This window comes from Mustela nivalis (genome assembly GCF_964662115.1).
Source record: "Mustela nivalis genome assembly, contig: HAP1_SCAFFOLD_632, whole genome shotgun sequence".
NCBI classification, from domain to species: domain Eukaryota; kingdom Metazoa; phylum Chordata; class Mammalia; order Carnivora; family Mustelidae; genus Mustela; species Mustela nivalis.
The window spans coordinates 7,418-30,861 of record NW_028136030.1 but is presented as its reverse complement, the minus strand read 5'-3'; the positions used below and the strand labels follow the sequence as shown (position 1 = coordinate 30,861).

The window sequence follows — 23,444 nt, the reverse complement described above, 5'->3', positions numbered from 1 at the left end:
CAGAACAAAACAAAACACCATACACATCTTTGTTTCACCCCTATCTCTGTAGGAGATACACATATCATTAAATGCTCTGGTAGGTTATAGAACCAGAAGGTCTGCTCTGGATGATTTTCTACTTTTTCTATCTTATTTAAAAAAAAAAATTAAAGCTGTTTTCTTTTTTAAAAGATTTATTTATTTATTTATTTATTTATTTATTTGACAGAAAGCAAGACAAAGAACACAAGCAGGGGGAGTGAGAGAGGGAGAAGCAGATTCCTGGCTGAGCAGAGAGCCCCGATGTGAGACTAGATGCCAGGACCCTGGGATCATGCCTGAGCTGAAGGCAGATGCTTAATGACTGAGCCACCCAGGTGCCCCTCTACTTTACCTATTTTAATGCTCTTATTGAAAAATTTTTTTCTCTAATAATAACCATCTTTACTTCACAGGGCTACTGTAAGAACACAAGTTATGATGTGTCTGAAATGCTCTGAAGGCTTTATAAAAAAGGCACTATAGAGATAATGAGTTATTCTCAATAAAAGTTGACTTTCCCCACTTGTATGGAGCTGAAGCAGAGAGTGAAAGTTACAAAAGCAGAGAAGTCACAACTTTGGAACCACAGCTCCTTCAAGCTTTGCTTGTCTCACCTGTTAAATGTGGACATAAACGTGTTTTTTATGTGTGGGCTTAGGTGGAGCCCATGGAGCAAATGAAAAACCCATGTGCAAAAATAGAGCCTTCACTCTATAAAGAGCAAGGCTAAATGTTCACAGGGATACAGTTTTCTGGACAGGATTTTATCTGTAATGATAAAATCATCTCTTGTGCATTTGGAAGGATTTGGGGAGCCATGTTTGATTTCCCCCATGAAATATCAAATATCCCTCAGGTTCTCATGTTACGAAAACATCGACATAAAGGCTGAGCACGTGGAATGAATATCCGCGTGTACCTGAATGATCTGGGCGGCAAGCTCAGGGGTTCCGAGCTTCAGGTCGTGTCCATTGATGGCGAGCACTCGGTCGTTGCTGCTCAGCCTTCCATCCTGTGCAGCCAGGCCCCCTTCCAACAGATCAAGGATAAAAACTCCTGGCTCATCGGTCCTTCGAATGAATTTAATGCCAAGTTGTTCACCAGAGTCCTGTTTGTGAAGGACCACGTGGAAGACCTCTTCCCGGGAAGAGCTACAGTTGAAGTGGTTGTAGGTCCAGCCCCCAAAGCACCGCTCTCGCGGCACGGTCAAGTGCAGCGTGGAACAGGGCTGGCAAAGGGCGGCTCTGGCATAGTAGTGAGACACATTGCTGGTGTTACAGTTGTTGACCTGGAAGAAAAGAATTATGACTGAGGTGGGACAATCTTTTATCCTCTCAACTGGTAAACATTTATATGCCATTTCCAAAAGAAACTGACTTTGGAAAATGATATACAGTCATTATTTACAAAGAAAAGCCCAGAAGATGTTTTAAAATGCACAGTTCCTAAGCTTCACTCACAATGACTAGCACGAAGTAGAGAATGGCAGTTAGGATCTCAGGCTTCAGCGAGGGTGCTGAATCAGAGTCCCTGGTCCTGCCAGTAGCGGGATGTCTGAGTGTGTCCCCTGAGTGGTGAGATGGGTTACTCTCCGCTTCACGGGACCAGGAGGAGAATGCAGAGACAGCAGCAGCATGTGGCAAGTGCCAACAAAATACTAGTTCTAGTAGAACAGAAACTGAAGATCTACTGGATTGATGTGGCTTTTCCAAATGAAAAACACTTACGCTGGAAAAAATACACCAAGTTTTAATCTAAGAAAAGGGACACAGTCCAGATACACAATCTGATCTCAGATCAGTCATTTTTACTTTAAAGAAAAGCAGGTAATTACAGTTTCACTCTGTTTAGCACTCAAGTGTAACATCTATCTAATACAACAGGCTTAACTCAGTACTCACAGAACATTTACTTACTAAACCTTATGGCCCTGAAAGGAGTATAGTGACTGATCCTGGGACAGGAACAGGACTAAGAAAATACACCCAGCTTCAGTTATTCACCTAGTCAGAGGAAGAGGTTGGCACAATTCTGAGTATTTATCACAATTAGAATTCCTCTCCTCATCAGTCTGCACCAACAGCAAGCAGAAATGGACATTCTCTTGGATGCATTATGTGGCAGGCTCTGGGTTAGGTGCTTGTGATTACCCAAAGCCTTCAATCTTTTTCACGTGAGTCTATCTTAAGGAAAGCCTTCCCCCTTCCTACCCATCTCGGGTTGACAGTTTTGAGCACCACTAATTTGAATTTTATTGATTCGGGCCTGTGGACATCTTTTAAAATTCAGGCATCAAATGTCATAGATCTCACACATAAACTTGCTCTTCTCCCAACTTTGCAACATCTGTGCATTTGGTTGCCATCCAGATCCTTGATGAAAAAGTTGAGTAACATAGGGTCAAGAACAGAACTTTAAGGCAGCTTCTAAAAAACCAGCCTGACGTGGATTAGTTAGTCAAAGCTCATCATTTCTGGTTATTCAGCTAAAAAGCCACTTATCTCTAGGTTCTTATTTTTCCGTCTTAAATTCACATCTATCACAAATGACTTTACAAACATCTGGCTGGAATCCAGCGCTAGCCATGTGCGAGTATGTAGCCTCACACCATCTTCGGGATGTGGGTTGTGGAATATCTTACAATCAGAGATTTTCCCTTCACAAATGTGTGGTTGTCAGTGAAACACAGAGAAAGCAGAGGCCAAATAAAATACTGTTGCTAGATGTTGTAGAAATAGCACCACCAGAGTAAACTTTACCACATCTTTAGCTAAACATATTTTGTACCAATGCAGTCAAGACACGACTGCAATTATTTTCCTTCAAAACCAAAAGTGAATAAATCACTGATGACTCAGATTGCACTGTAAATTCGTACTCTTAATCATGTTCTGAAATTTGTATTATTTTTAATAGTAATATTGATATAATCTCTTACACTATTTTATTCTTCAAACTGCTCAAAATGCTGCACTGTGAAAGGCCCTGAGGGTATATGGTTCTCCTTTTCAAATAGGTTATTTAATAGAATAACATGGATGTGTGGGTATATATATAAAACATACACACACACATATGCACATATATAATCAGTGTGGGGAAACCAAAGCCACACACTGTTACTACATCTAGTTTGCTAAACTAAAAACACAGGCTAGCTAGCCCTTTGGTCTGTAAATAAACCATCTTAACCACTCTAAGGTCTTTTCAAATTGGCTCACGGTATTATTTATGCAGCTCACAAAAAGTGGAAGATAACCAGATAGTAAAAATATACTAAGGAGCCTTCTTTCCAAGTGTTTCCTTTTGAATGGACATAAATACTACTCTGTATTTGGGCAAGTAGTGTGGCTTTACTTATTGGCTCCAGCATACCAGTCAAAGGCCAATGAGAAGTCAGGCCCACAAGAGGAAAGACCCTTTGTGATTTCAATAATCAGGTTATGTGCTCATAGTTTTTGTATCAATTTGAAATCATTAAACTGCATTTAAGATTGCCATTATTAGGGTTATTAATATGTATGCCTCATAAACAATAATAATGCACTGGAATGTCTACAATGCTGATTTATAGCTTTGAGTTATTTCCCCAAATTATAGCCAGTATTTCAGATAATTAGATTTTTATTTGAGGTATACAGATTCAGTTATGTTATTAAACAATTCTCCAAAGCAGACAGTAAAAAAGCCTGTAGATGAAATATTTTAGCAAGCAAAACCCTATAGCAAACAAAACTATATATTAAATATATTTTTATACATTTTTATATTTTTTGCTAATATATTAGCAAACTATATGTTAAATACATTAGTAAATCTGAGGTTACAGATTTCACCTCAATTATACTCAAAGAAATGCAAATAAGAACAAAGCATTTGTTTTTACCTTTAAAATTTAGAAAAAGCATGAGAAATATGTAAAATGAAAATATGTAAAAAATATGAAATATGTAAAATATGTAAAAAGAAAAATATGTAAAAAATTTAATATCCAAAGCTGGCACACTGCTGGTAGCAAAGAGCAAAAGATGAAAATAAATGTATACTCAATTATAGCTAGAAAGGCCAGAAGTGGAGAAGTAAAGAACACTGTGTAAGCTGCAGAAAAGGGCAATCTGGTTCTTTTTCTCTTGGCCACAAAGGTGTCAAAATGTCAAAACCAGCTACAAGAGTTCCTCCATGGAGAATCAATTTAGGAGCTGGGGTAGAAGGAATACAGGGTAAGGTGTCCAGAGAGCTGTGCCAACCTCATGCAACCAGAGTACTACTAATATCATAAAAGGACAGCAAACACAGGAATGCGGTAAATAGCTAGCTATGGTAGGATCAGAAACTGGATTTTACATAAGCTGGATTAGTTATGCTTCCTGTATTCTCCTATTTCCTCTCCGGATTTAGTCAAGAACAAAACACTGGAAGTTCAGTCTGTGTCAGCCAGGCCAAGTGCAATGAAGGAGGGGTTTAGGGCCCAAGTGTCGAAGTGGAAATCACAAACTACAAGAGGCAGAATACGGATGGGCGTGGAAACCAAAGCCAGGAACCCCCAGTGGAAAGGTCAATCCTTGCTGCTCTTGGAGCCTAGTTTGTCTGTCTTCCCCTCTGGACATTTCTCTTGAAGAACTAAAAATCCTAGAGGTTCTAAGTTTGGTTTTAATGAAGAAGACAGCTATTCCCAACAGGATATCATAACCAAACCCACTCTTTTATTGACTCAGCAATGGGTCCTGGGTACCGACTCCAGGTACAGCACTGTGAGAAGCCTGTCCCACAGTACGTACTAATGGCGGCTGCCATCCCCAAAGGAGGACACTGAATTTGAATAACTCTCTGTGACCAATTATGTATTAAGTGGTGAAGAGAAGGAATGTCTTCAGCACTTAGTGTGAGAAGAGGTCTGAATGGGTGAAAATGGCAGGGCAGGGCTTTCTGGATGAAGGTGGGGAAGCTGTAGCACAATGGGGACAGGCTGGAACGTGGAGGGAAGCAAGGAGACTGCTATGTCTGGCTTTTCTGCTACATTATACATTCTATGAGGGCAGGGGTTGCTTTTTGCTCTTAATTATACCCTCAGCACTGACCACCATGCCTATGATGTTTCAGTAATACACCGATGGCTACAGCTGAAAGAAAAAGCAAGGGTGAAGGCTGAGGGGACAGGTTGTGTAAGAGTCCACAGAGGACCCGGACTGTTAGATTAATCAGTATGGACTTGATTCTCTGGTCCAGTCTTCCCAGGGAAAGCAGAGTCACAGATGAATTAACCTGACAATGGTCGTACCGGATTTCAGAGCAGAGTAGGAAGGCGGGGTATTGATTCTACTGAGTTAGACGTGAAGCAGTGAAGGCACAGACCAGAGAGGTGGCAAGGAAAAGGGAAGGGGTGAATACCAACAGACCGTGGGGAAGGACCCAGCAGTGAAATCGAGGAGGCAAGAATCCTTGAGCTTGGGTTCCTAGAAGACATCTTTTCTCATTCATGCCTATTTCTTCTCTCCTAAATATCCATTCTTTTAGCTTCAAGTACCACTTACACTAGTATGGGTCATGTATCCAGGTCAATTTTCACATACACTCTAGAATTCACATGAACAGTGGAATTCTGGCCATCTCATGCTCATCAGTATGCCCTCTAACACAATATCATCTTGCCCAAAGCTAGTTCGTTTGTTGGAGTAGCTATTTCTCTTTAAAGAGAAGAGGGAGAGGGTAGCACCAAGGATTAGTACAGAGTCAGGCTGTTTGTGGACAAGAGTGCATTTGAGAGCCAACAAGAGGTGGTCATGATTTCTGAATTCTATCTTAAATTCAATGCTATAAGTTTTAAGTAACTTGTGCTGTGTGACCTGTCTTTTCTAGAGTATAGTAATCCATGTAGAGAAGGATGAATCAGACAACGAAGGTAACTGATGGATGGTACCCTGGGACTAGGGATACAGACAATGGGACAAGAGAATTGAGCAGTGAAGGTGGCCCCAAAATAGCCAACCATGGAGTACAAGCCAGGAGGAATCCAGCTGGCCTGGAGAGCCACGCACTGAGGCACATGCAGGATCAAATTTAAGATGGGCGTAAAAATACATTCCATGAGTTTGGGGGAAATCGGAGAAATTACAGATAAATTCTGATCTGTTTTTGCATAAAAAAAAAACAGTAAAACTTACCTTTTTATAAGCCAGATTCCACAGTACCATAACTTCCTAAGTTTTAAATTGATGAATAAGAGCAAAAAAAGAGGCAAGTTAACAAAATAATTTAAAAAATTGATACCTGAAGAATTGGGTCTCCAGCAAGAAGTCTTCCATCTTTGGCGATCACCCCATGCCGACAGACTTCCTGGATAACAATGTTGATCAGTGGCCTTTCATTGCCGCCCACAATGCTAATTCCTAGCTGAATATAAAGATCAGCCCGGTGAATTTCAATTGTAGTAATAATGCATTCCGGAAAACTAACCGGCTGCTGCGTAGCTGCAAAGTTAAAAATGAGAGGGAGAAAAATAGAAAGAAAAACGTTTTATATTTTGATTATCTTCATGTAAGTTATCGTCTATCATTAGTGATGACCTTATGTTAATAGATGATTCATAACAAAGCAATACCACGGGATAAGAAAAACAGAATGACCAAAACACCAATAGATAAGATTAGCAAAACACTTCCTCTTCAAAAGGTGAATAATCAACAAATAACTACTATGCATCAGATCACTAGGGACCACATAGTGATCTGATAAAGAAATATACAGACAATATCATCTTGTCCTAATTGATCAGAGAAACTCTGACCCATGAAACAACTGTAAACAGTGCAAGGCAGTACATATGAAATAAAAGAGACAAACTCTGTGACATACAATCACCGTAGTGGTTGACAAAATAACCACATTAAGCAAGAAGAGGAGGGTCTTGATCTGAGCAGTAGGAGATAGAAGAATTGTTATAGCCATGGCTGGGAAAAATGGGATTTGTAGAAAAATTGGAATTTTCATAAGAGATAAACCTATTTAAAAGTAAGACAAAGGGCCAACTACAAAGATATGCCCAAGATCTATGACTAGAGGTTTTCTAACTGTTTCCTGGTGGGTCATGTAGACAGATCAGTGGCTGCTACCAGAGGACAGCAATAGTCAGACACATGGCCTTGGAAGTCAGATACATATATAGCGATTTCGTGGCTCTCAGACTTTGACCAATGACTCCCTGACTAAATTTCCTCATCATTAAAAAAAAGCCAGTATTCGTAGAAGCATTTAATAAGTTAATATATGTAAAGTGCCTGGCACAGTGCTGACACAGAATAAGCACGTAGGCTGAGGTATTATTTTTGTTCTTCTTGATGCTGTGGATTTCTTAGTCAAGAAGCAATAGGCTTCAAAACAAACAAACAAAAGAAGCCTGCTGATGACCAGTGAATTTGTGGACTACAACAGAAGAGGGGGAGGGGGAAGCATAAGCCTCAAAGTAAAACTCGCTTTCTGTTTCTAAACAGCAAACTGTTAAGACTTGTACACTTAAAGGGTGAACATGTGATACGTGAAGCATATCTCAGTAAAATTATTTGTTGAAGAGGAAAAACAACAACAACAACACCCCATGGAGGGAAAGTAATAGGGAGTACTGAGAAGAAAGGAAATATCTGATTTGAAAACAGATGAAAAGCAAAAGCAAGGTGAAGAGCACATACTGTCAGTGGCCGTGTTCTCCTCCAAGGCGGGGTTGTCCAGGCCAGGCTCCTCAGGCCACGGGGGCAGAGATGCTGATATCAAGCTGCGCTCAGCAGGTGCTGTGCCTGTCCCTGAACAGTCCGTTTCGAGGGATAAAGTAGCTGGAAGATCTATTACAGTGGTTCCATTTTCATTCTGAATGTCTGTCTGAGCTTTATCAGTTTTCCTCCTTTCTAGGGCAAGTCTCCGATGAAAAGCTCCAGGACATCTAGAGAGAGAGCATTAGGGGGTTCCCAGATGATTTGAAAGGAAAAATGATAGACAGCTTGTGCCCCAACAACAGAATAGCCACTGCTTCAATGCCAAACTCACCTAGAGGTAATCCACAAGTGGTATGTAATTCTGATTTTAACCTCTGCTCAAACTAAATTCCTACCACACTGTGTAGCAAACTTAAAACAGGCATTGGCATGAATAGTGGCTTCGTGCATGTGTCAAAAAATACTTCAATAAAAACCTGTATTCGGATACATACTAGTCCCAGAAATACACCAGCACAGTTGACGGTACCCTGCAAATACTATTCTGAGATCCTGATTGCATAACCCCCTTTTCACAGGGATGGCTTAACTCCTTAACAGGAGTGGAAACAGCAGTCTTCTTCCACAATGTGCTCCTGCATCCAGACTTGGACCCTGAGTGACACTGTTCCTTTCCAATCTCAGGCCCAAGGGTACACATCCATTTATTAGTGAGAAGCAATACATGTGAGGCTCTGCCACTTGCAGAAAAGCAGAGCAAAGGCTCAAGAGGCTGCATATGGTGGGTGGTGGTCTTATGTCTAGGACTGCAGACTACATTCAATGATAGTGTTTTTTAAAATCTCAAATTTCATGAAAAATCAAGTATAGGATAAATTTATTGAAAACTGGAAGCTATCCCTTAGCTGTAAAAGTAATGAATTTCCCCTCACAAACTAAAGATAAGTTGTGGGTTTCAAGTTCTTGCAAAAGATTGCTATGGAATTTCTTTATCCAGCTTTTTCTCATTCCTGGTTTCCTCATCACCTTATTAAGAGGACAAAGGATTTCCCTTCTGCACTGTTGTGCCGCACTCCAGGAAATGTTCCTGCAAGGACCTGACAAGTAACTTGGAATATTGTATCACTGAGAAAAATTATTTTTGTCAAGTAAGTAGATTGCATGAGAAATGCATTTTAAAACTATTTCATTCAATTAAAAAATGGTGACAAAAAGTGGATCATAAAACAATACTTGAGATTAAAACTATAGGGAAAGATTCAATTCCCCAAATGCATATCACACACTGGTATCCATGTGCGTAACAGCTAGTCTTCGATGGAGAAACAGACTAGGAACAGGGTTTGGGAAGGAAACATAAGCAGAATGTGCACAGCTGGGAAAGAGCCTAGCTAACAACTACAAAATCCTAAAAACTAAGTAACTGAAAAGCCCCTCTTATCTTATCCACGAATAAATTTTTTTTCTGTTCTTTCTTTCTTTTTTTTTTTTTTTTTTTTGTCAGAGAGAGTGAGCACAGGCAGAGGCAGAAAAAGAAGCAGGCCTCCTGCTGAGCAAGGAGCCCGATGTGGGACTCAATCCCAGGACTCTGGGATCATGACCCGAGTGGAAGGCAGCCTCTTAACCAACTGAGCCACCCAGGTGTCCCCAAGAATAAATTTAAAACTGGAACCCTGAAGTTGTTAGGTAAAGAACCAGGTATACTTACATCCCAATGGAATAGCAAATTGCTAAGAGGGACTAAAGACAGGTATTTTGTGTGATATCACAGAGAACTATGGAAGAACGCATTCATCTAGCACTCAGGAAGGTTACAGAGGACTACGCAACACCCACCTTTAAACAGATGGGGAGCTGGGCACACAGAGACGGAACAACTAGCCAGGAGGAGACGATGAAAGACTTCAAACTACACAAGGGAGGCAAGAGTGTCAACAAAGAAAAAATGACATAGATTATAGCATAGAAAGAAAAAACAAGTACATATGAATGGCAAAAAACATGAGCCTCATTAACATTTATAACTAAGACAGAAGACTGGCAAGTCATCAGAATTTTTAATAGTTAAAAAGCTTAATATAATTTTTATTTAATGGATGACAGATTTTTAAAAACATATTTTTCTACCTTGCTTGCATGATATAGCAATTTAGCCAGCAAGTACTCTTAGGAAACAAACTAGTTAAGAGTATCAGCTCTTCCACTTATTGACAACCTCTTCCATTTATTAACAACCTCTCTGCCCATATTCTTCTTTATATAACAAAGATAAGATGGCCTAACTCATAGAGCTTTCAGGAAAACTAAATTGCTTAAAATACTGCCTCATAAATAATCAGAACTCAATACAAACTAGTGACTACTAGTATCATAGCAACTTAAAAGTACTCAAGCTAGGGCTCCTGGGTGTCAGTTGGTCAAGCGACTGCCTTCGGCTCAGGTCATGATCCTGAAACCCAAGACTGAGTCCTGCAACTCACTCCCTGCTCAGCAAGGGGTCAGCTTCTCCCTTTGACCCTCCCCCCTCTCATGCTCTCTTTCTCTCTCTCTCAAATAAATAAAATCTTTTTTTAAAAAGCACACATGCTATACAGTTTTCTTACAGTACATCTGTATCAAGTCTTATAACCTATAAGACTTAAATAAAACAAAACAAAACCCTACAATAAAATTACTTTAAGTTAGTTTACCTGAGCAGTTTCTGTTTTCAACTTGTCAATACTGAGGGTGTTCCTCTGTAATCCACTGGCAGCCAGTGACAGAAGCTGTTTCAGAGCTTTAATATCTTCTTCTACTTTAAGCATGGCTTTTGAAGACATTCTACTAATTTCTTCTTGTACATGTTTCTGTTCCTTCACAAATTTCCTAAAAAGATACATAAAACTGAATTCCAAAAAATATACCTTTGGTTTCCTATAGGAAAAAAGTATATTTACTATAGGCTGGTCAGAGTCCTAGTGTTTTTTAAAAAGGAAATATTAAAAATTCATCCACAGTTCACATGCTTTTTTTCAGATTGACAATAACAGAATTTTAATTCCCATTATTCTGCTTTGTTTATAAAAATATTAAAATTTTTACCAACACCCAAGTTAAAATGTTTAAGAGGAAGAAGAGATGTTCCCCTTAAAATAGATTCTAACATTCTTCAACATGATATATCTAATTACATTTGACACACTTACTGGAGGTTTTCAACATCCTGGCAGATGACAGGAGGGAGATTTTCATCCTTCAGTGCTTTACTATCCCTGAGAAAAATGCCACAGATAGATTAAAGCCATTGAGGTTCTAAAAAGCTGACAGCTGAGTTCCACTACATAAGGGTTAAAGGGGAGGAGTTAAAACAAATATTCCCCATTTATAGCTCTTATGGTTGATTTCAAATCTCTTTATAAAAAAATGTTGTTTCCTGACCTTTAAAATAGCTTTAACAATTCATCTGACAGGGAGATTTCTCTTCTAATTTCCCTTTTAGAAGGACTGGCACCTATCATAAGTACACATAAATGCATCTGACCAAATGTTTAAGAAAAAAAATTAGAAAATACAAGAGATTAAATATTGAACTAAGTTCCACTGGCTCAAAAACTCTATGACTGACCTTTTATTTCGTTCAAAAATATTAAAGCATTCATTAAAGAAAGTCTACAAACTTCTCATAATGAGATTCTCATTGTATTTTACTTGATTTTTAGAATTTCAATTTATTCTTCAACAAAATAAAACCTAGGGATAGACTGAGGGAATCATAAATATTTAATGAGAATAGGAAGAGGTGAAATGTGGCATGCTGTAATGGAATTATGAGTTAAAATTCAGTCACAGATCTGCTACTACATCCTTGATAGAACCTGGAGCAAACCTCAGTCTCCTACAGCTTTCTCATTTATGAAATAGGGCTAAAGTATACAGAAGATATTTTGGAGGCATGAACTTGATCATTTATTTACAAATGTTTTATCTAATGTAATACAAATTAGGTGAGAAAATGTAAGTGCTAGTAAAAATAGTGATCTTCAAACCTATCTGATGTATATTATAGATAGAGGCTTTTCTCCCTCTTCATCATCAGAAAATAAATGGGACTGGTATAGTAGTTTATATAGAAAAGGTCTGTATACCTAAAACTGAGCATAAAGTATTCCAGAAAGAATTGGTTATAACTTTCCTAATGATTAAAAATTAAAGACCTGACCTGCCAAAATCTTTCCAGAGCATATGTTTATTATTTTACTTTAGACAAAAACTGATTCAAAGAATTTTTCTTCTAAATGTCTATGTAGTTTCTTTTACTTCCGATGAGACCACCTGCCTATAAATTAACAAATAAAATACTTTGAAAGTTAAATTGTAAACCTACTCTGGTCTTGTTCCTGTTTTATCACCTAGAAAATTCAAGAAGCTTTATATAAAAACAGGTCATTTAACAATGTATTCCAAATTCAAGTTTCAATTTAACACAAACTTAGGTATAAACAGAAACTTCTAAGCATTTTTCGGACAGCCTCGTAGACATCATGTGAGGTCACTTGTCACAAACTCCAAACTACATACTATGGGGACATGTTTGTATACACATAAACAGATAGTTACGTAGGTGATTTGTATCTATTTCTTTCAAGGGCAAGATTCTTCCTCTTTCAACTATCTTCTATGAAAAATATTCTTGCTTAGCACAGTTGACCTCCTGCAAGTTCTACTGGATGCTTTCTTAGGTTCTATTAGTTCAGAATACTAAAATATGTCAGACTACCCGGATGTCTCTAAATATTTTACAAAAGCAGCAATTTTTTAAGATGATGTTTTTAATGTGTGCAGATAGATCAACATGAGAAAGCTTTCTCATGAACACTTATTTAGTGGTTATCATTAATAGTGTATGTCTAAAAGTAGAAAAGTAAAAATGCTCCGTCAGCAAAATGCAGTGACTCCCTTTCTGCTTTTCCAGAATATATTTCACACTGCAAAATAAAACCTGCTTAATGAAGAAAATACAGGAACACACAAAACTTCATCCCATCACAGAACCTTAATGGTTCCTCTTTCAACCTCTTTTGGCACTTACACACACATTTTTAAATGTGATCGGGATGACCATAAGTTATGTGCACATATTTTCTCAGGATGTTGAAATTAAGTCTTTTTCATGTCACTTAACATGATTTTAAATGACCACAGAATACTGATGACATAGCTGTATCAGAACCTTTATGCCCAACCCTCTTCTTAACATATACGCCTTTACTATATAAACAATGCTGCTACAGTGAATGCCTTTATCTCCAAATACTTGTGCATGACTTATTTGTATTCCACAGAAAGAGGAATTTATAGGTCAAAGATTACATCAAGGAAAACCTTTGTATTATCAAACTGATCCTTTAAAACAACTGTTCCAATTTACCTTCCCACCTACTACGAATAAGTAATTTTTCCATCACACCATCTACAACAATGTACATTTTTCGGAAACAATCACTGCCAGTACATAGGTGAGAAATGCCACTTCATTATCATATAAATTCATATTTCTGACAGTACTAAGTAAAACATTTCAAATATTAATTAGACAAGTCTATTTCTCCTTGAGTGAATGGTCTATTCAGGCTATTTGAGGTATATCCGAGGTATGTTTCTCACTGACTTCTCAGAGCTATTTCAACATTAAGCATATTAATTATCTCATACATATACTTTATGTGTCTATTTCTAAAATGAGACCTTCATTTCAAGATACATCTCAATTTCGGATGTTAAAATGTGAAGGAAAAAAGCATCGAAACAGCAGTATTTTACTTCCCACCTGTCCTTTACCTTTTGCCTTTGTCCATAGGGTTTCTTTTGTTTACCTTTTTAATCTAACTACAATTTATTTTTCCTTACTTTGTATGTTGATATTTCTCTTTCATAGTTTAACATTTCTAAAATTGATATCCATGTTCTACCGATGCAAGCCTTTGACTGGGTGAGACACAGTAAGATAAAGGAGGGATTTAATTTTTTTCCCACAGACTTCAACTTTTTTACTCATTAGTGTCCTATTCTGCTCTCTCTTTGATATTCCATTTTTATTATATTTACAGAAGTCTCTATACACACAAACCTGCGTATATAAAACTTAGGCCTGTTTGTGGCCGACCGTGGGCCCTGACTAGTCCATCTAGCTTGGCATCTGTAATACCTGTGGACTGCTGTCAAAGCTCACTGTCAGCACTCCACCTCTGTTCCTGCCCTCCTGCACATTATCTTCCACATGGCTGCCAGAATGCTCTTCTTCAAACACGTATCTCATGTCATATTATTCACATCAAAACCCTAGTGGGTCTCAACTGTCCTCCGTGTAATTACAAAACTCTTTAAGATGACATACACGGCCCTTCCCTTCATGACATCTGGAATCTGATCTTCCCATGCTGCAGCTCGCCGGTTTTCCAGCAGTTCTTCAAAAGAGTAAAGAGCATCCTTGTCTCTAGATCTTACTCCATGCTGCCCCCACTTATAGACCACTGCTTCCTACCCCTCTTCATCTATCAAACCCAATACAGCAGGTCCAGGCTAACTGATGCAGCTGCTAGGGAAACAGAGAAAACCTTTAGATTAATAAGGAACCCCTGGACACGTATAGCAGGTTAAAAGGAACTGGATGTGCTATATCAGGTCATGTGCACTTATTTTACATACTCCTTTGGTTCAACTCTGAGGCACAACACAAGAGGAAGACAATGGGGGAAGGTGGAGTGGCGCGGGGGGCGGGGGGGGAGGGCGCAAAGGGAGATTAACTCCTTATATTTCTCTTACTCCTTTGCCTCAATCAAGTCTTTCACGTGGAGCCTAAAAGCAATTACAATAAAGAGAGAACCAGTTTCATAATTAAAATCAAAGTAGTTCAAGGGTACCAGACTGCTTCAGCTGATTAAAAAATAAGCTGCTAAATCATCTAAGATAATTCCTTCTAATTTTGATGTGGCTACAAAGAAAACTAAGTAAAAACAAGAGACAGACCCCTATGTTTAAAAATCAATTTTGGGGGCGCCTGAGTGGCTCAGTTGTTAAGCATCAGCCTTCAGCTCAGGTCATGATCCAGGGTCCTGGGATCAAGCCCTGCATCAGGCTCCTGGCTCAGCAGGAAGCCTGCTTCTCCCTCTCCTACTCCCCACTTGTATTCCCTCTCTAGCTGTCTCTTCTTCTCTGTCAAATAAAGTTTAAAAAAAAAGTAAAATAAAATAAAAATCAATTTTCATTCAAAGTAATCCTAAATTTTCTAAGTTTAAAAGGATTTTAGGATAGCCAGCTTTTAAAACAGTACATCACCCTAGAATCGTCTACCTAATAAAAACCACATCCAAATAAAAAATTCCTACACAGATATATGGACTCCTTCATCTGTTACTCATTCTAGGTTCTTCAGAGGATTCAATGCAATAGGTGAAACATGCTTTCATCAGAGGCAGAAGAGGCAATGCAAGACAAAACAAAAAATCATGCACAGGGAATCGACAAAACAAAAAATAATGCACAGGGAATCAACAAAACTAAAACATCTTTCAAAATGAATCTGGATTGGTAATTTTTTAACAAGAATATTCAGCATTGCAAGAGCACAGTAAGAACGGCATTTTCATACTGGCTGGTGGGTAATCAATTGGTAAACTCTTTCTAGAAAGTAATTTTACAATATTTACCAAGAGTCTCCAAAACTCTCCCCTCTCTTTAAGCCAGTGATTCAGTTTCTAGGTTATCTTTAAAAAATAATAAAAAAATATGAATAAAAATTTATAAGAAAAACAAACACATAGAGAGCATTTATTATGTGCCTGGCTCTACTGAAGTCTTATAAACTATAATCCTTGGACCAACAATGTCAAGTAGTTACTGTTCTTTTCCCCCACTTTACAGATAAAGAAACTAAACACAGAGGGATAAATAACTTGAACAAGGTCGCAGAGCTTATCAACAGTGGAGGGGATCTGAAGCCAGGTTTCAGCTCAAGTCTATCCTCTTAAGCTACAATACCACATTGCCTCTCCCCATAAAGATGCTCAATATGTTGATACTTCCTAGAGTATACGAACTGAATACAAACACTAATAATGGAAGGACGGCTGATTAATGATGTATCGATTCATAAAGCTGATGTAAGCAGCAATAAAACACTCCTAAAGAATTACTGAACTGACAAATATTGGTGATATAACATATGAGAAAGAACAGGTTACAAAGCAATCCAGTTGACCTTTGAACAATGCAGGGATTAAGGGTCCTAAACACCCAGGCAGTTGAAAATCTACACATAATTTGACTCCCCAAAATCTTTACTAATAGCTTCCTGCTGACCAGAATGTTTACTGACAATATAAAGTCTATTCACACACACTTTGTATGTGATATGTACTACATACTGCAGTCTTACAATAAAGTAAGATAGAGAAAAGAAAATATTAAGAAAATCGTAAGGAAAACACATTTACAGGACTCCACTTTTACTGGAAAAAATTCACATATAAGTGGACCTAACATGTTCAAAGCATGTTGTTCAAGTATCAACTTATATACCATACATGTGTTCATGATCCCAACTTAAGAACATATATTAATACACACACTGACAGTTACATAACCGTATGCATAAACAAAACTCAGTTTTTTATGAAAATAAAATCTTAAACACATAATACACAAAAAATTTGTGAGATATAAAGTAAATGTAAAAGTAAAAACTTTACTACTGAACATGTAACTAAAAATCTTACTGACATAGAAATTTAAGTTACTGTTAGAACAGAACATTACTTACTCTTTTTATCTGATGAGGTACGAAAATCTATACCACCAAGACCTTCACTGCCTGCAGTTGAAGTAGCTGCTGTGGTTCCCAAAGTCAAGCCTAAAGCATTCTGTCCAAATCCTACAAATAAACCAAATATAATTTACAAAGTCTTTACAATGATTTTCCCTCAATGGACAAAATTCTCAAATGCTTTCAAGCTGGATCCCATTTTTCTTCATAATTGCTTTAAGCAAATAACATGGAATAAGTCTAAAGCTGGGATTTAATGGTGTATGTAGTCTGGATAATATAATTTTAACTTCTTTACGTTTTAGGTAATTTTTTAAAGTGTAGACACACAATGTCACATTAGTATACAACAGTGACTTGAAAACTCTATACATGCTATGTTCACCACAAGTGTCACTACCCTATCTGTCACCATACAACCTTATTACAATACCATGGATTATATCTATCCCTGTAACTGATTCCATAACTGGAAGGTTGTACCAACTCCCCGTCAGCCATTTTGCCTGTCCTCCCTACCCTTTCGGGCAACCATCAGTTCTCTGTATTTATGGGTCTATTAATTTTTCTTTACTAAAAAGGTCAGAGTTTATCTGTTAATTCAATAAATGTGAACATACTACTTGTTTTTTTTAAATCCTCCTGAAAAAGCAGTTTTAGTTTGTATATTTCCAGGTGAATACTTCTTGTCCTCTAGTCATGCTTTGTAATTGGATACTTTTTAAATTATCAAGTATTGGATGTGTTAATTAACTTGATGGGCATTTACAATGTGCATGTATATATGAAATCACTATGCTCTACACTTTAAATATCTTACAATTTTACTTCTCAATTATACCTCAGGAAAGCTGGTAACAGATAAATAAATTACATAATAAAATAATCCGGTAATGATTTATAAGATTTCAGCAAATCTTATAAATCTTATAAAGCCAATAGTTTCATTATTCATGAAATCGAAAGAACTGAGAGTTAGAAGCTTTACAGTTCAAACATCAAATTTCATACTCCCAAGCTTTTTCAAAAAAAATTTAATGAAAGAAATAGACTTCATTTATTTAAATCCTACCGCACTGACAAAAGGAATTGAAGGGGCTAAACTACAGTTAATCTTAAGTCATAAAGGTATGCTTGTAAATCAAGTAGCAGAATTTTAAACACCACGCATTGGTAAATCATCTAAGTCCATGCATTACCAAGCTCACATAACTGTGGTTCTTTTTGGACAGATGCTATTTACTTTAAACAGAGGAAACAGTAGAGGTACTGAATAAAAGCAGGGGATATATGAAGAGTGGATTTAAATACTGACAATGTGTGAAAAAAAATATAGCTAAATGAATGTCCATTAAAAAAAAAAATACAGGGGTATGTTTAGTTAGCACAACCTTAAATCAAGCACTGACGTGTGTCTAGAGCCTAAGAAAAATTGTAGCAAGCCTACAAACTCATTACAAAGACACAAAAACAATCCTCCACCTCCCCTTTCTGTTATTTTTGTGTTTTGCTCTCATAGGACTCTTTAGGAGAGATGTTTAAACACTTATCCTACAAAGAAATGTATGTTACAGTCATCCAGTGATTCAGTTATTAGGAGATATTTTGAATACCTACAAGGTGAGACTACAGTGACAAAGACAAGTATCTGAAAGATAATGCAAACCTGAATGCTACCAATTTTTACAGATTATCTTCACCAACTCCTTTTTTCCCCTTCCACTGACCCAGAGTTTCTTCACTAAATTTAGTACCTGAACGGAGGACATGAAAGAGCTGTTTAATAGAAAACACTAGGTCATTCTCCTTCATCTCTCCCACACGACCAAGTATGAGACACGTACGAGGTATTGAGTAAAACTTCTGATATTAAATAGCCATTATACATGAACCTATGTATTACTGGGAATGCTATGATTTTTACATGTTTCAAAGCCAAAAAATATGTTTTTCCTAACACATAAATTGTTAAAGAGAAATTCTTGATATTATATTGCTATGTGAGATAATTATACAATGTTTTCAAATCAGAGGAAAGCTCTTCTCACTCCTACATGGTATTATATTATATTATTTATAGTATCATGTTTCCTCTATTCTTCATTCATTTATATTTATATATAAATATATTTATAGTATATCTTAATACTCAAAACATCGACAGAATCCTTAACATGAAGCTAATTTCAAAATAAGAAAGAAATGAAAAATCAATCCAACATGGAAAATATGAAGTATTCTCTGCCAATTGTATTGATACTTTAGTATTTTGCTTGACTAGAATAAATTTAATACTTGTGTTCTAAAACCTTTTCTTCAAAGCACGCTAATACCCTTTCCTGATGCCTGTAATGGAAAGCCATTCTTAAAACCAGGGCTTGAAAGGTCAAGTTGTTTTGCAACGAACTTAGATACCAAATGATCCAAGACTCTACAACTACCATTTCTTGATAAATTTCTCTAGAATAGTTTATAAGATCCTTAAACAGGCCCTTCTTTGTTTCTTTATATAGTCAGTCAATACTGAGAAGCAGAAAACTTTTTTTCTGCAATATGGCTAAGATGTCCAATTATGCATGAAAACCATTTTTTTATAATTCAGTTTTCATACGAAACAAAAACATTCAGGTTAAAGAGACAAAGTGGTCTGTTCCAAAGGTCAAAATACAGATAAAGTAAATTTAAATATAAATATTTACTATTTTGGAAAATGAATACCATTAATTACCTGATGTGGCTATATTTGAACTCTGGAAAAGTGAACCTCCCAAACCAGCTAAGGCTCCCCATAAGGAATGGCTTGTTGATGGGGTAGTAGTTGTAGCTGTTGTTCCGCCCAAATTATTTAGGGTAAATCCTGTAGATCCTATAGAAAGTAAAACGGTAAAGGCTTCAAAAGGAAACATCATTTCTAAGAACATTGGAGAAAATACAAAACATTCCCCACCACCACCAAAACAGACAGCCCTCACGTCCATGACAAAATTCACTCTAGTTTTTCCTAAAAAACTACTTGCTAAAGATAAAATTACATATACTTAAGAATAAAGAGAAATAAGACCGTAAGGAAACGCTAGTGACACAAATCAGAGTTCTAGGTAACACTAGAATGGTGTAAGGTAACGGATTCCAGAGAATAATAAAGAGTTTTCAATCCAGGATGCCAAATTCGCCTTCAAAATGGAATGAATCCTAAGGCAGGCAAGGCTGATGCAAATTCTTTATCCTTTCTTGTCACCAATATGCTCCTTGAAAACAAAGTGTATACTAATAGTTTTACATTTTACCTCTCACCCTGTCCCTGCTTTGCTCTGTAAACAGAGATTAACTTCCAGGATGGCTCCTGCTGCTTTAAAGCCAATGATGATCTTTGTAGGATCCTAATTGCTGAGTGATTAAAATAAAAACTTTCCAAAACTGAAGTTATCTTGAATAAGGTGGATCCCTATATTCACTAGCCAAAAACAAAACAAAATTCAACCACAAAACGTGACTTTTTCCATTCTGCCTCACCTGCTGGAGTTGACGTCAGAGCAGACGAAAGAGTAAGACCACGAGCTGAGGTAGAAGTAATAGGGAGAGCAAATGGTGTGGCAGATGCGGCAGGTTTACTAAATCCTAAACTGAAACCTGCTGTAGACGCAGATGTAGTTGCTGGCGTTCCTGTGTCAAACAAACAAACAAATCCTATTTTACCATGACTGTATATGTATTACACCGGTTTCAATCAGGATCCCTAAAAGTTCGTGACCCTACTTTTGTAGCCAGAAGGATACGTGGGTAGGTATGAAAAAGGAAAATATAGAAGTTGGAGCCAAATCATGGTGAATAATTAAAAGAGGATGCTATGATCTTAGGAAAAGCAAGAAAAAGTCCCATCAATGTGGTCATATTGAAATCCAATTTCAGTTCTACCCCTGGATTTACCTAAAACACCACTTACCCTTCCTTTGCTCTGTACTCAACAGAAAAATATTCCTCCCCTCCAACGCTATTTAAACCACCATTCTCTACTGTTTCCTCTGCCTTTACTTCTGTCAACTCTGGCTACTCCTTCCAGTCTGCTTTTGTCCATCTCCTTCCTCTGTTCAGTTCTTAAATGATACTGCCTACGGCTCCAGGCCTGCTCCCATACTTCCCAACTACAGGATCTCAGCTAGGGCAACACAGGCCTAAATCTACACCTACCCGAGTCTCCACTGGTTAGCTCTACCGAGATGTCCCTTAACTTTCCACCTCTACGCCTCCCTACACAAAACGTTTCCGAAACCCCCTGCCGTGGTCCACTCAGTTGTTCAAGCCAGAAACCATAATCACCCCTGACATCCCTTCTCTCTCCTGAATTCTACTAGCCATGAATCCTGCTGATTCTACTGCAGAAATAGCTCTGGATTACAAGCATCCTCAAAACCCTTAGCTCAGGTCATCTTCTTTTCAAGAACAATTATAACCTCTTAATTTGTTTCTGTGCTATCAGTCCCTCTAAACTTTAATCTATTCTTGGAATTATTTCAGTTACTTTAAAAAACAAGAAGGGAGAACACCAACAAATATAATACCCTGGTGATTATCTCTGACTGAAGGCTCCTATTAGCTCTATACTATCTCTACACTAGAGTCACAAGGCGTGGCACACAACCACCTTTCCTATCTACTTCCAATCTGCTCTTCACACCCCCTCTCTCCCTACCATTCCCACTTCTGAATCCTAAATTCTAACCAAGTACTTTTCCTACTTCCCTGAATCCCCTTATGACTGGGCTGTTGCATGTCTCCATCAGGAATGATGTTTCCTGCCCCCAAAATAAACTTCTACTCTTATCTTCCTCTACTTCCCTCGTGCCTTTCATACATGTTAGAGCACTTATCAGGTCATACAAGAACATGTTACTATACCCGCCAGTCAGCTTCACCTCATCACCCACTGAATGCCTTACTCATGCTCATGCTAATGCTTTTGACATCATTAGTACCACCTGCACCACCAGTACCATCACCACAACACAGCTAATACTAAATGTTCAAAGCATTATGTATACTCAAGGCCACAGAGTTAGGAAGTAGTAGCCTTTCCAAACTATTAAAAGAGGAAATACATAATGACCTGCATTTTGGCTTTCCCTAAAGGCACTGAGAGAAGCAGCTGCCAGAAATTAAACTTCTGGATTGCCCTTACCACAACCAGAAATTCCTGCCCGGGTACAGTGCTTTGAAATCCTGTATGGGTTCTAAAATCTCAGAAAAGAAGAGAATCCAACTGCTTGCCCCGAAGCCAATCCTGTCCAAAACTCTGGTAGTGAACAGATGGGTTACACTTTCTGTGGGTCACAGGTGAGTAGCATCCAAATGAACAAAGTCCACCAATCCTTAGTTTACTTCAAATATTAGTTAATTAATAAATTTACTTTAACTGAGTTCCCATACTATCTTTTCATTCATTCATTTCCTTTGACATTATTAACTGTCATACTACTTACTCACATTCCCTTTGGCGTATCGCTACAGAGAACCATGGCGTTTTTGAGCTGAAAAGAAATACAAAAACTTTTCAGTCCTACCCTTGTTTTACAGATAACCAAAAGCTGCCAGATACTACATGACTACCTAAGACCTCACAATGATTTGGAATTACAACCAGGGCTTAATTCTAAGACTTCTGGTCTAGAGTTTGTTGCTTTTTTTTTTTTCCCCCACTAAACGGGTTCAAATGACTATAAAAATACAATGTAAAATAAACCTCCAGAGGAAAAAAACCATTGCTGTATTTAAAGGTTTTTTTCCTGAATTAAACAGTCATTGACTTTTTTAAAAACTCCAGTACTGAAAGGCTGTATAATGAGTCAGTGTCTGTGATCTATTAGGTTCCTTACATGCTTCCTTCTATACCCCAGCTCTGTGAGATAATAAGAAAGAGAAGAGAAGAAAACCACAGATCTGGGATCTTTCCTCAAAAAATGCTTACCCAGAGTTAATCCTGTAGTTATAGTTGTTGCTATTCCTGAGGACAAAAAGAGAAATAAAATTTAATCATCAATGGCAGATGACATTTTGTGGGGGGTTATTACAAGGGCAAGACTTAGAGTCATCCTCAGGATATGATACTACAACAACCAGTATCTTCTACCATGACCACTAATAGAAACGTTCTTCCTAGAGCACCGGTTTTCATATTACCGGCTATATATAATTATATAGGGAATAAGATTTATAAATGCAAACAACTACTGCTTATAACAACATTAGGCAAGGAGAAAAAAAGCTACTCTAAGCCAACACTGGCACACAAAGTCGTTTCAAGGAGCTCACTGGAAGCTCCCGCATTCCTGCAGTTCTTACATTTTCTATGTGTGGCTGTGAAAAGTTTCAATCAAAGCTGCAATGTCAATGCATAAAGTGGTAACAGAGACCAAGAGGCCCTGCGGGTACAGAATAAAGAGTAAATAAAGAAATAAGCTTTTGAAATGGCAGCATTACTGACACATATTTTTAATAACCAAATATCTTAAGTATTAATAAACAGATTTTTATTATTGAAATGTCTACCAGAAACCTTGACCTCTTGCCCTTTTCCCATCTAAACAACTCTTTTAATAATATAAAAATTTAAAACGTCTCTTAGGAAGGTAAATTATAACGTTATAGCAAGAAAGGATGCTGACTGCACCATATATACTAAATTAAATTAACGTCCAAATTGGTAAACTTGATTTATCTTCACTAAGGTGAAACACTGCATTATATACTCTCTTGTAAAGATTAAATTAATTCTTGGGGCACCTGGGTGGCTCAGTGGGTTAAGCTGCTGCCTTCGGCTCAGGTCATGATCTCAGGGTCCTGGGATCGAGCCCAATATCGGGCTCTATGCTCAGCAGGGAGCCTGCTTCCCTCTCTCTCTCTCTGCCTGCCTCTCTGCCTAC

The 23,444-nt window shown here is 37.6% G+C and overlaps 1 protein-coding gene across 1 annotated transcript in view; it reads right to left on the bottom strand.

The window, feature by feature from the left end:
• The window catches only part of LOC309857350 (ligand of Numb protein X 2-like), a gene marked incomplete at its 5' end in the record, with an annotated part of 436,750 nt that extends 415,282 nt beyond the window's left edge, over positions 1 to 21,468 (bottom strand). The window contains 9 exons of the mRNA XM_082750071.1: positions 944 to 1,312; positions 6,292 to 6,491; positions 7,707 to 7,954; positions 10,913 to 10,978; positions 12,091 to 12,115; positions 16,525 to 16,635; positions 19,256 to 19,393; positions 20,041 to 20,190; positions 21,465 to 21,468. Coding sequence (XP_082606197.1) covers positions 944 to 1,312; positions 6,292 to 6,491; positions 7,707 to 7,954; positions 10,913 to 10,978; positions 12,091 to 12,115; positions 16,525 to 16,635; positions 19,256 to 19,393; positions 20,041 to 20,190; positions 21,465 to 21,468 — 1,311 coding nt within the window. The remainder of the gene's footprint in view (positions 1 to 943; positions 1,313 to 6,291; positions 6,492 to 7,706; positions 7,955 to 10,912; positions 10,979 to 12,090; positions 12,116 to 16,524; positions 16,636 to 19,255; positions 19,394 to 20,040; positions 20,191 to 21,464) is intronic.
• Positions 21,469 to 23,444: the final 1,976 nt, after the last annotated feature.